The sequence below is a fragment of the Pelobates fuscus genome, chromosome 5 (assembly GCF_036172605.1).
Source record: "Pelobates fuscus isolate aPelFus1 chromosome 5, aPelFus1.pri, whole genome shotgun sequence".
Classification (NCBI taxonomy): Eukaryota; Metazoa; Chordata; class Amphibia; order Anura; family Pelobatidae; genus Pelobates; species Pelobates fuscus.
Window position 1 is genome coordinate 164,412,570 of NC_086321.1, and position 14,037 is coordinate 164,426,606.

At 39.8% G+C, this 14,037-nt stretch overlaps 1 protein-coding gene across 1 annotated transcript; it reads right to left on the reverse strand.

Annotated features, from left to right (window-relative positions):
• Positions 1-641: 641 nt before the first annotated feature.
• LOC134612052 (olfactory receptor 2AP1-like) lies at positions 642-13,477 on the reverse strand. Its single transcript, XM_063456431.1, has 3 exons — positions 12,568-13,477; positions 4,887-4,959; positions 642-798 (listed from the first exon to the last, which is right to left on the reverse strand). Exons 1-3 carry the CDS (start codon positions 13,475-13,477, stop codon positions 642-644), a joined length of 1,140 nt encoding a protein of 379 aa, XP_063312501.1.
• Between the last annotated feature and the right edge of the window lie 560 nt (positions 13,478-14,037).

Below are 14,037 nucleotides of genomic sequence, written 5' to 3' on the forward strand. Positions count from 1 at the left end.
GGGAAGGCTGGCCACACAGCCAGTAGACAGCAGGTCAGGGGGTAGAGTGAGACCGGGCTGCCCGGAATGCACAGAGCCCATGTGGCTCCAAAAAAATGGGCGCCACGGCTCCAACAAAATGGCCACTGTGGCCGCAAAAATTTAGTAATAAACATTTAATTAAGCAGCCGGGGCCACGTGAAGCATCTGTGGAGTGAGGGGGGAAACCCCAGGATAGTGTAGCAGGGCAGAGCAAAAATCCATATCCCTTAACAGGGAGCAGGGCACCAACTTCACAGACAGCCCAGCAAAAGCCACAGATACAGTATATAAGTAAACACAGCAAGTAAGTACCATGAAAAAAAAGAACCCAGAGCAGAGACAACTCTGAGTTGGTGAGTGCTCACCTGGAGGCAGCAGCAAAGAAAGAGGAAGTGGGGGGGTCTACCTAAGTGGTTTTATACTGCTGTTATTTTGTTCTGATTGGTTGTTTCTGAAAAGTTATGTTAACTATTTCTTTGCTGCTGGATGTTTCAGTAAAGAAGGTAATATGAAGCCTCCTGTTTTGCCATAAAATTATCTTTTAGCAGCCATGGCGCCTGGCAATCTGCAATCCATTAAGATATACAGCAATCATGAGCTCTCAACTTCATCAGATGTCATCAGATGGCTGTTGGATCCTGGGCAGTTGGATTTTCTGGAACGCTGATGCCTTTGTATTTTCTAACCAAATTGTAATTTTGTGGTAATGGTAAAATTAACAATTTATTTTGTGAAATTTCTCCACTTCTGAAAGTTTCATGCTCTAACACATCTGTTCTACAAAAATAAATTTTCATAATTTCATGCATAGTTATATTCCATTGCCTTTTCTTCATTATTGCATCATACCATCCTAATTTGGGAGACAGAAAGCATTTTCCACATGTAGCTATCACTTTGTTGTGGTTTGTTTATATTATACATCTATAATATTCATGTATGTGAGGCCACTAGGTGAACATTCTTTTCAGTATGATAAGATTGTATCTGTAATTTATGCAGTTGTGACTCCATTTTTAAACCCAATGGTTTATACATAGTCTGATTTGTTTTATTTTATCTGTGTTTGCACATTCATTAAGCTGCTGTTTGTATGTTAAATTTGGCAAAGTTTTTTTTTTTACAAGATGATTAAATTGGCTAGCCATAAACAACTAAATTACAACCACACTACAAAAATTCACTTAATTACTTTCATTAAATTCCCCTGACGCAGATCAGAGACTAGATTTGCATCCAAAACACAAGGCATCCTAATTCTCTCCCTTTCTCCTCTAGAAATGTCATTAGCCTAAATTCTCCCAAAACCCTAATCTTACATGTATATTTTTTTTTCTTTCACTATAGCAGTGACATTCAGCTGTTACTTATATTTCAGTGGCAATCATGTTGGAGCCATTTTAAAACAAACCTCACTATTATTTTACTCAGTTTGGTTTCAGTTTACTTTAGTAAAAATCAGAAAGAGGGATTGTAATTGCTGAATTGAATCAAATAAGCTTAAGCAAGGTGTGTGAATTGGATGTCCAGTACATAATAGTTTAAGAGTCTTATTGTGGATAGCCTAGAGTTTGTGCACAGAGCTAATATGCAAAACTTGCAAGTTTAGTTAAAGCATGGGGAGGAGTTTTATCTGCTCATTCTTTGCACAACGGATTTAGAGTTGTGATTCCATAAATGTGGCTGTCACATTTTTATTATCTCAATATATTTAGTGAATGCCTTTATTGAAACTTGGATAAACTTAATTAATTTTACTTATTGAGTTTCTGTGGAGTGAGCACACAATAGAGAATATGCTTACTTTCTTATGAGTTGATGCATGTAAAATAATATATTGACTTATTTTTTATCTCAAACTATTTTTTGTTTTATCTGATTCAAACACAGTGATAACAAAAAAGAGAAAATAGTTTATACACATAAAAATATTCAAACCCTGGTGACAGATTTAAAAGAAAAGCTCCTAATCACCAGGTTACAAAAATGTCTTCATCTTCTAGACCAGGGTTGGGAATCATTTGGTCTGGCACATGGAAAGCTGTCTGCCTTTTTGGGGTTAGTGGGGAGATTAAAATACTCCCTCATCGGCCTCCTTTTAGTTTGTTAGGGGAGAGGGAGATAGGTAAGACCTAGGAGGGCCCAGAATAGAAGGACCCGGAAGGCGATGTTCCTCACACTAGCATTGCTGCACATTACTATGGCAATACTCTGACACAGTGCTGTGCTCGCCAGAAGAAAAGAGTGAAGTCAGCCTGCAGAGAAGCTGCAGGCTGAAGTGCATACACCATCAGTGGACCACCAGGGCTTGCAGCATTCTGCCCCACCCTCCCTGGCCAAAGGTAAGAAGAATGGGGGCATAAAGCATTGTTTTCCTTTTTAGGTAACAAACATCAGTTTTCTCCCTGATCATCCACCCTACACACACAATATATACCTTACACACACATTGCACCCACTCACACACACACTACACCTCCCTATACACACACTGCACCCCTCACACATCAACGCACTGCATCCCTCACACACCCACTGCATCCCTCACACACACTCCACCCCTCTCACACACAGCACCCCTCACACACACTACACCTTCTCACACAGACACACACTGCTCACACACACACTGCACCTGCACACACTACACCCCGTTACACACACCCTAACACACTGCACTCCTCACACACACTGCACCCCACACTGCGGTCTGTGTGCATTCAGCATTCTGTGTGTATTCAGCAGTTTATGTGTGTATTCAGCAGTTTGAGAATTCAACAGTCTGTGTGTGTATTCAGCAGTCTGTGTGCGTTTTCAGCAGTGTGTATGTATTCAGTAGTGTGTGTGTGTGTGTTCAGCAGTGTACGTGTGTATTAATCTGTCTATGTGTGTGTATTCAGCAGTCTGTGTGTATGTATTTAGCAGTGTGTGTGTGTGTTCAGCAATCTGTATATTCATCTGTATCTGTGTGTGTATTCAGCAGTCTGTGCACATGTATTCATCAGTCTTTGTGTATTCAGCAATCTGTGTATTCAGCTGTCTCTGTGTGTGAATGCAATCAGCAGTTTGTGAATGGATCAGTCTGTGTGTATGTATTTTATGTATGTCTTGCATTTGTTGTAGGTACCAATACATATAAGCTTAAGTTTATCGATAGTTACATTTTTATTTCTGTGAGTGGTTATGTAGGAAGGACTTCAGTGCACCTCTTTGCCCGGGGGTCTATATTAGATTAGACAGCCCTGCTGGCCTTTAAGATGTGCAAGCTGCATGGCAAGAGGAGCACCGTGTGGCTCACAGTCACTCACAGCAGGCAACTTAATAATTGGTGTATATATACAATTGTAGGTTGCGGCCTGGCAGTAGTTGCGAGCATGGGTGTAGGAACCCCCAAAAATCTGGGGGGGATAGCATTTTTACATATTCTTATTCCGTAAACTAGGAGTTGTTTATCCCATTGTACAGCACTATGGAATTAGCTGGCGCTATATAAATGATAAAATAATAACATTAAAGGGTCACTACAGGGAAGGGGTTTTACTTACCCGGATACAGAGCCGGGATCCTCCTGATGCCGCGCCCCCTATTTCGTCAAAATGACGAAATAGGAGGATGCGAGCAGGGAGCAATAAAACGCTCCTATTCAGAAGCATCATTGTTCCCTGGTGCGCATGCGCAGCTTTGCCACACATGCACAGATACTTCATGGGGCGGCATTCATGTCTCGACTAGGGAGCACCTCTAGTGGCCATCTGAGTGTCCACTAGAGGTATTCCTCAGCAGTATTGTAAATACTGCCTTTTTACGAAATGGCAGTGCTTACATTAAAAAGCCTGCAAAGACATGCTATAGACACCAGAACTACTACGTTTAGCAGTTCTGGTGACTATAGTGTCCCTTGAATATAGAGGGGAAAAAAGAATCATCACAAAATGTAAGAAATAAAATGTCTGTATCATTATTCTAAAAATTATTTGTAAAAAATAAAAAAATATGCACATTCCTAGCTTAATTTTTAGCACGACATATGACGCAAACATTTTGTACTTGGGGGGCGGGGCCTGACCGGGGAGCTGAGCAGACACGCTTTCTGCGACAAACGGAGGAAAACTCACCCGAATCGGTCCTTCAAATCACCGCAACTGGCACTGTGCAAGCAGGGGTACAGAAGGACACCTCGCAAGCCTGTAAATACGCTGGGAATCCGGGCCAGGAACTTGGGGCCTACAACGCATGGTGGATGGGAGAGACGGCCGCTCTCCCGACCCGCCAAAACAAGCGGCACCCGAAGCATCGGGCCTTCCAACCCCCCTCCCCCCCCCCCAGGACCAGAGGGAAGCGTGTACCTTAAGCCTAAACTGAATGTAATGGTTGAAGACAGCCGAAAGCGTGAAACGCAAAGTCAAGCGGACGCTCCTAAAATGGCGACCTCAGGCCAAACTACAGAGCATACCTCCGCCCAGCCACTACTCGAGCGCCTAGATGCACTGTTCAACCGGTTCTGGGAGATGCTGGACAGGCGGATGGCACATCAAACCTCTAAACGTAAAGAAGAGGTGAGGCAGTCTCAAGCTGTAAGGCAGAGGTGGCAGACCCCGGGAACAGCCGCCGCGCACCGATGGGCGGAACACCCACCCAGGCAGGGGAACATTAGGAGACTCCCTCCTACCCACCGACCACATCGCAGGAGAGCCGCCCGCCGCTGGCGGCGGATGACCACCATGACCCTCCACAGCACCCATTACGGGAAAGACCCAGCCCCGAGAGGCAACCGAGTCTGTGGTCACACGGTGCCTACCCTACACGATGCCCGGAAAAAGGGAGAAGCCCCCTGCCGCAGCCACTTCCACCCCTCGCTGACCCACCTGCAAGCGCTGCCGGTAATCCTATCCAGAGGGAGCTTGTGCGGCGTACGCTTACCCTGTCTCACATGCAGAGCCGCCAGAACGGGCGTCGGGTGAGGTAACTCGGACTCCAACAAGCCACGGCCCGCAGCCAACAAGCCAACCCGCAACGCAGAAACTAAATTTATGACCATTCGAACTATAGACTCTAAAGCATGTCACCTACCATGGTAAACTGACCCAGCCATAAGCAACACATACTTCATCCCTACAGAGGGAGCACACTCACCCGGCAGCACCGCACGATAGACTTCACATATGAATACTCACTGCATTTAAGTTATTGGGCTGAGCTGGAAAGTTAAGCTATTGCCCTGCCACATTACACTGCAAGGCACACTGTTCCTCATGTTACATGCCTGTCATAACCTTGCTTGTACTAGTATATACCCCTAACCCTGGGAGCACCGGGGACTGTTATTTGCATGACTAGCTTAGTTTACTCATTAACTGCTACTAATGAACCGCTTAAGCTGTATACTCTCATGTCTCAAGGCTCTGTTAAAATTTTCTCTCTTCGTATACCGACTAATGCAAATACTTGCATGTCAGGTATCACTAGACAGTCTTACCACGTTCAAAAATGTTTTAAAATGTGCTTTCGGCTGCTCTAACCATTTTATAAACAAACGTGGTACCAGCTTTACCAGATTTACTTATATTGTTCCATGGTATTACTTAACAGTAAGGCGACTGCAATCGAACATTTTTTCTTATTCTTACTTACATAGTCAGCCAATACGACCGAAAGTTAATCTATAATACTTGACTGAACGAGATGTTATCGTTAACCGACATAAAAAAAAAAATTAGGCATTATTCTCCAGGAAATGTAATTAACGTTGTATAAACCCTAACCTGTATACCATTCATGCATTTCCCTCTCTTTATTCTGTACCCCATTGCACATGCCTTAATAAAAGAAAGATTGACAAAAAAAAACACAAAAAACATTTTGTACTTGGCAGATTACTATTTATATTTTTTTATACATATACAGATTGTGTATTACTGCCCCTGACTTAGGGTGACCACATTTCCTAACTGACATTCAGTGACACTTTCAGAAGTGCATTCCATACATTTTACTACCCTTCTCTACCCCTTCCATTTATATTAGAATCCCACCTACCCCTTCCATGAATATTAGAACCACCCCTACCCCTTCCATGCACATAAGAACCCCACCTACCCCTTTCATGCATATTAACCCCCCACCCCTTCCATGCATATTAGTACCCCCCTAACCCCTTCCATGCATATTAGAACCCACCCTACTCCTCTCCCCCATCCATATTAGTAGCCCCCTAACCCCTTCCAATTATTTTTCTACCTAACCCTTCCCCCATCCATATTAGTAGCCCCCCTAAACCATTCCAATTATTTTTCTACCTACCCCTTCCCCATCCATATTAGTAGCCCCCTAAACCATTCCAATTATTTTTCTACCTACCCCTCTCCCCATCCATATTAGTAGCCCCCCCTAACCCCTTCCATGCATATTAGAACCCACCCTACTCCTCTCCCCATCCATATTAGTAGCCCCCTAACCCCTTCCAATTATTTTTCTACCTCCCCCTTCCTCCCATCCATATTAGAAGCCCCCCTAACCGCTTACATTCATTTTTCTACCTCTCCCCCCTCCCCCTTCTTTAACCCTTCCATTAATTAACACGAAAAATGCTCAGGCAGCTGTTTTTTTTTCTTTTCAGAGGTGACCTTGCTCTCCCTCCTACAAACTGTTGTCCCTCCCTTTTACGTGACATAGCAAGGGGACCTCTGGACGTCTGGCGGGCGCAGTGTCAGACTGAGCGCCGGGTAGTCACGTGACAACCGGCGCTCCTGCGTGGAGGGGGAGGTGCTCCCCTTCCCAGTCTGCAGTGCGTGTGGTTCCCTGATGGAGCCGCACGCAAGCTGAGGGCACCCACGGCCGGCGGAGCTGGGGGGGATTTCTCTATAACCTGTCCCCCCCGCATGATTTGCTGGGGGATGCGTCCCCCCCACCCCCCCCAGTTCCTACGCCCATGGTTGCGAGTAGCAACATCATCAATACCAGTTAACATTACATGTATCAAATAGAAGCAGTTCCAGCTATTAGGGGTGAGTTACTTAAATGTTTGATCAAATATAGCAGGCTAATTTTTAAGTTGATTATTTTATGTGGCATGCGGATGATAAATATCCAAATAGCTATTAGCAGACTCACTGTGTACTTTCTGGAAATGTGTCCCTTAGACCCACAACACTGAGTCTGTTGAAGTATGCTGCCAGACTATCCCAGGTTTCCAGGTACTGTTCCATTAATAGATTGCCATGTATCCTCGGTTCTTTTTTAATTGGAATTTTCTGTGCTGACAAGGGTAAACATTTCATATTTCCGCATAATTCAATGTAACAGAACATGAATAGTGTAACTCATTATTTATTTGCCAGTGGAACATAGGCCTGCAGTTACCACAGCTACTAGGTAATTTTCTGTATACTAAGTAATACGTTTCTTTGCGTTATGTTGGTCATATCTACAGGGAGTGCAGAATTATTAGGCAAGTTGTATTTTTGAGGATTAATTTTATTATTGAACAACAACCATGTTCTCAATGAACCCAAAAAACTCATTAATATCAAAGCTGAATATTTTTGGAAGTAGTTTTTAGTTTGTTTTTAGTTTTAGCTATTTTAGGGGGATATCTGTGTGTGCAGGTGACTATTACTGTGCATAATTATTAGGCAACTTAACAAAAAACAAATATATACCCATTTCAATTATTTATTTTTACCATTGAAACCAATATAACATCTCAACATTCACAAATATAAATTTCTGACATTCAAAAACATAACAAAAACAAATCAGTGACCAATATAGCCACCTTACTTTGCAAGGACACTCAAAAGCCTGCCATCCATGGATTCTGTCAGTGTTTTGATCTGTTCACCATCAACATTGCGTGCAGAAGCAACCACAGCATCCCAGACACTGTTCAGAGAGGTGTACTGTTTTCCCTCCTTGTAAATCTCACATTTGATGATGGACCACAGGTTCTCAATGGGGTTCAGATCAGGTGAACAAGGAGGCCATGTCATTAGATTTTCTTCTTTTATACCCTTTCTTGCCAGCCAAGCTGTGGAGTACTTGGACGCGTGTGATGGAGCATTGTCCTGCATGAAAATCATGTTTTTCTTGAAGGATGCAGACTTCTTCCTGTACCACTGCTTGAAGAAGGTGTCTTCCAGAAACTGGCAGTAGGACTGGGAGTTGAGCTTGACTCCATCCTCAACCCGAAAAGGCCCCACAAGCTCATCTTTGATGATACCAGCCCAAACCAGTACTCCACCTCCACCTTGCTGGCGTCTGAGTCGGACTGGAGCTCTCTGCCCTTTACCAATCCAGCCACGGGCCCATCCATCTGGCCCATCAAGACTCACTCTCATTTCATCAGTCCATAAAACTTTAGAAAAATCAGTCTTGAGATATTTCTTGGCCCAGTCTTGACGTTTCAGCTTGTGTGTCTTGTTCAGTGGTGGTCGTCTTTCAGCCTTTCTTACCTTGGCCATGTCTCTGAGTATTGCACACCTTGTGCTTTTGGGCACTCCAGTGATGTTGCAGCTCTGAAATATGGCCAAACTGGTGGCAAGTGGCATCTTGGCAGCTGCACGCTTGACTTTTCTCAGTTCATGGGCAGTTATTTTGCGCCTTGGTTTCTCCACACGCTTCTTGCGACCCTGTTGACTATTTTGAATGAAACGCTTGATTGTTGGATGATCACGCTTCAGAAGCTTTGCAATTTTAAACCCTTAACACCGCAGCCAAATGTACAAGTTGTGAACGAAACAAAACGTAAACAAAACCTGGCATTTGCGCTATATGTCTGTCCAACCGTAATTCACCTCTTTCATATTAAATGCACCCCCCCTTATTATATATCATTTTATTCAGGGGAAACAGGGCTTTCATTTAATATCAAATATTTAGCTATGAAACATAATTTAATATGAAAAAAATGGGAGAAAATAAGATTTTTTTTATTTTTTTCGTTCTTCATGACATTTTAACTGTCAATGTCATAATACTGTTTGCTTTTACTGCAATAAAATACACATATTTGTATTCAGCAAAGTCTCACGTGTAAAACAGTACCCCCTATGTACAGGTTTTATGGTGTTTTGGGAAGTCAAATATAGCGTGTTACAGGGTCAAATATAGCGTGTTACATTTGAAATTGAAATTCGCCAGATTGGTTACGTTGCCTTTGAGACTGTATAGTAGCCCAGGAAATAAATTTACACCCATAATGGCATACCATTTGCAATAGTAGACGACCCAAGGTATTGCAAATAAGCAATGTCCAGTCTTTTTTAGTAGCCATTTGGTCACAAACACTGGCCAAAGTTAGCGTTTGTATTTGTTTGTGTGTGAAAAATGCAAAAAACGCCAATTTTGGCCAGTGTTTGTGACTAAGTGGCTACTAAAAAAGACTGGACATACCCCATTTGCAATACCTTTGGTTGTCTACTATTGCAAATGGTATGCCATCATAGGGGTAATTTTCATTCTTGGGCTACCATAGGGTCATAAAGGCAACGTAAGCAATCTGGCGAATTTTAATGTGAAAAAAATTAAACACAAGCCTTATATTTGACGCTGTAATTTTTGAAAACACCATAAAACCTGTACATGAGGGGTACTGTTGTACTCAGGAGACTTCGCTGAACACAAATATTTGTGTTTCAAAACAGTAAAAAGTATTGCAGCAATAATATCGTCCCTGTAAGTGCTGTTTGTGCGTGAAAAATGCAAAAAACTTCACTTTTACTGGCGATATCATGGTTGTAATACATTTTACTGTTTTGAAACACTAATATTTGTGTTCAGCGAAGTCTCCCGAGTAAAACAGTACCCCCCATGTACAGGTTTTATGGTGTCTTGGAAAGTTATAGGGTTAAATATAGTGCTAGCAAATTAAATTCCCTATACTTTCGGCATGGGTGGTCAGGCAGGTCCCGCTAATTGTAATTAATTAGGATACCTAATTATGTAAAATTATTACATAAATATATGTGTAGAATTAATATATGTATATATATACATATGTGTATATATACGTATATATATATATATATTTTTTTAATATTTTTATTTATATATAGGTATATATATAGTGATATATACGTATATATTTATGTATATAGATATATATATTATTTCGTTATAAGTGTATTTTGATATAAATATATATATATTAATATCAGAATACAGTTAGAACGAAATAAAACACATCTATATATTTTTTAATATTTTATTTTTAATTATTTTTTTTATTTAATTTTTTTACGTATTTACATATTATTTTTTTTTATATTATTTATAAATATATATATATAACAATAATTATATATATATTTAATCAGTATCAGTCTACGTGTAATTTGATATTAATATATATATATATATAATTATATATATATTAATATTAACATACACCTAGACAGTGTATGTGTGTGTATGTATATGTGTATATATATACTTAGATCATATATATATAATATATATATATGATCTAAGTATATAATTTATTTATTTTTACACTGTTTTAAAAAAAAAATATTTGATTTTCAGCCAGCAGGGGGACCAACTGTCATTACAGTTGGTCCCCCTGCTGGCAATGCAGCAGGCAGCTATACCGGCCATGTGATTGTGAGGTCCTCGCAAGGACCTCACTCTCACATGGCCGGGAGGGCTCCTGGAGGGGGCTCCCTGGGAGTCCCCCCAACCGCGATCGCCGGCGTGGGACCGCCAGCGACCGGGTAAGTTACTAAAAACCGGAGGGCGTACTATTACGTCCGGCGGCGTTTAGAGCCGCTTTTAAAAGGATGTAATAGTACGCCCTCCGGTCTTAAGGGGTTAAGAGTGCTGCATCCCTCTGCAAGATATCTCACTATTTTTGACTTTTCTGAGCCTGTCAAGTCCTTCTTTTGACCCATTTTGCCAAAGGAAAGGAAGTTGCCTAATAATTATGCACACCTGATATAGGGTGTTGATGTCATTAGACCACACCCCTTCTCATTACAGAGATGCACATCACCTAATATGCTTAATTGGTAGTAGACTTTCGAGCCTATACAGCTTGGAGTAAGACAACATGCATAAAGAGGATGATGTGGTTAAAATACTCATTTGCCTAATAATTATGCACTCCCTGTACAAATATATACATGCTAATTTGGTCTGCGAGAGAGAGAAGAAGCCTCAATGACACAACTAAAGATTATCCAAAACCTCCTAAAACATATATATTTATTATTCTCTTTTGTCTTTACTATGTAAGTTTGAAATCCAGACCAGATTCCTTTTGGGTTGAGCACCCCGCCCAGCCCACCAGCTTCAGAGGCTCCTTTGGAGGTGACAACAGGTATATATTTGACAAGGTTTGGCATAGTAATGCCACTTTTTTTTATCATTTTCATTGAGCAGATATCTAATTTGCATTGTGAGTATATACATGAAGGCACTATCACTTTAATTGTTTAGTTTTAACACTGTGATTTTTTTTATAATTGCATTTATCACATTAATTTTACATTATATATATATTCACAATGCTCTTTAAACAAATAATTTAAATACACTTTAGCTTATTTAGCACTAGCCCTATTTGATTTGACTTCCATGTTGGAATTTGTGTGGGATCCACCGATCTTGTGGCACTGTAAAGTAGTGATGGGCTTAACACTATATGGTCATATGGGTGAATTGAATCCCCATATTTGTTTGCTAAGATAGGGATTTTAATTTAGCCTTATATAATTTAGAAATGTATTTTTATGTGTGCTCTGTTTCTTTATCTGTATTATGTATTCATTTTGGTTACTACAGCAGGACAATTCCTACAATATGTTCCGAGTGTGTCCCCAATTCCCTTTTGTATTTTCAATGACTCAAATAACCCTCTATGAAGGGAAAATTGCCTTGGATTTCACTGTGGATAGTTGGCATTGAATTGAACATTTTATTGGCCATCCTCTGGCACACACATTTGGAATAATGCTTCTGTTTTAATAGTTTAGTATGAAATGAGTTAGCCCAAAGGTTCCCAAACCATTCCTCAAGGCACCACTACCAATCCAGGATTTAAGAATTACCCAGTTGCGTCTAAGGTGTTTTTAGAAGTTATCCAGTTGTGTCTAAGGTAGAAACTCACCTAAGACACAACTGGGTAATCTCTAAATCCTGGACTGTAAGTGGTGCATTGAGGACTGGTCTGGGAACCACTGGGTTAGCCTCTGTCTTTTTTTTTCCTGGCATACCAGCAATATATACCATCTAGCAAATACATTTCCTGTAATGACAGAATAAACCAGAACTTTAGTAAATTTATATCTCAATACTTCGTATACATAGCAATTAAAAATGCAGTGCTAACAACTTCAAAACATGCAGTTCTTGTAGGATGAATGTTTATTTAATCATGTATTTATTTTTAAATCTGAGGTTCATTCTTTGGAAAAAAGAAAATTGTAAACCGTTCATATATTTCTTATTATTTGCAAAATATACACAAATAGAATTTATTTTTATATCAGTAAAAAAGTGTTACAGTTGCTTACAAATGAAACAGTCATACACAAATGATTTGCAATGTAATTTTTCTAAGAGCCCTTTTAACCTCATTATTTCTCAGTGTGTAAATGAAAGGATTCATAAAAGGTGTTACTACTGTATACAACAAAGCTAGTATTTTATTGAAATCAGTGTTATTAATTGTTACGGGACTGACATACATTGAAATCATAGCACCATAAAAAATAACAACCACAGTGAGGTGGGCTGCACACGTAGAGAATGCTTTTTTCTGATCTTTAGTTGAGGGTATTCTTAGTATAGTGAGAATGATGCGTGCATATGATGCTAGAGTAAGAAAACAAGAACTCAAAAGAATTGTACTAGCCAAGGTAGTAGCTACAGTTTCCATAGTAAATGCATTTTTGCAAGACAGTTTTAAGACTGGATGAAGATCACAGAAGAAATGTTTAATTGTGTTAGGACCACAAAAATGTAACTGGGAGACTAAAATAAGTGCTCCAAAAGTGGCCATGAAACCAGTTGTCCAGGAACAGGCAGACATTGTCACAGTTAATTTAACACTCATAAGTAATGAGTAGTGAAGAGGTTTGCATATAGCTATGTATCTGTCATAGGCCATAACCCCCAAAAGAAAGCATTCAGTGGAACCCAGAGAACCAAATAAATAGAGTTGCACAATGCATCCTACAAAAGTCACACTAGGATTTTCTGTAATTATATTTAATAGCATTTGGGGAATAATATTAGATGTATACAATATTTCCAGGAATGATAAGTTGGTTAAGAAGAAATACATGGGGGTATGCAAATGACTGTCATTATAAACAGCAATAATAATTACAATATTACCAAAAACAGTGACAATGTAGATTAGGCAAAATATAGTAAATACTGTTAACTTTATATTCTTTACATCAGAAAATCCTAAAAGAACAAATTCAGTCACTGTTGTAACATTCACGTTACTCATATTGTTTAACAAGAAGTAATTAATTTATTTTTATGCAGTAATAAAATGTGGTTACTCTCTAATAGATCTCCTGGTGGAGTCACGATAATTATCAGACTCCTACATTTTGTGCTTTGTCGGCATTCCAAGAGTTTATCTGTTGGACACAAAGATAAAAAGAAAATAATCATTGTTCAATATGCACAAAATGTCTGACTATATTTAGAATATGATTTATATACTAAAATCCTTTCCTTTGGGAAATGTATTAATTAATCATCTACCTTACAATCACTTTATGTTTGATCACCAGCTTTGTGCATTGGTGTCATTGTTGATCATGCTCTAACTTTGAGCCTGAAAGCCAATCGAATTCTGCATATTTTGTCTTTCACGTGCATTTTGCACATACTCCTCTAATAAGGACTACTGCAATTTACTTTTAAGCTGTCTCACAATTACTCAACAAATGTTTTTTTGCAAACAAAATATATGTACAGGTTGCGCTTAATTTAAAGAGTCCAATAGATTTTTAGATGCATGGAATATTCTTTACTTGTAAATCATCCATGCTTCTGATA

Bases quoted from the DNA above. Each gene is read 5' to 3' on its own strand.
- LOC134612052 (XM_063456431.1), bottom strand. From the start codon at position 13,477: ATGAGTAACGTGAATGTTACAACAGTGACTGAATTTGTTCTTTTAGGA. The intron at 4,960-12,567 runs TTACATTGCAAA...CCGTTCTGGCGG, and splicing joins TAAAAGGGCTCTTAGAAAAA to CTCTGCATGTGAGACAGGGT. The intron at 799-4,886 runs GTGGGTCAGCGA...TTATTTTTGTAG, and splicing joins ATTACCGGCAGCGCTTGCAG to AACAGATGTGTTAGAGCATG.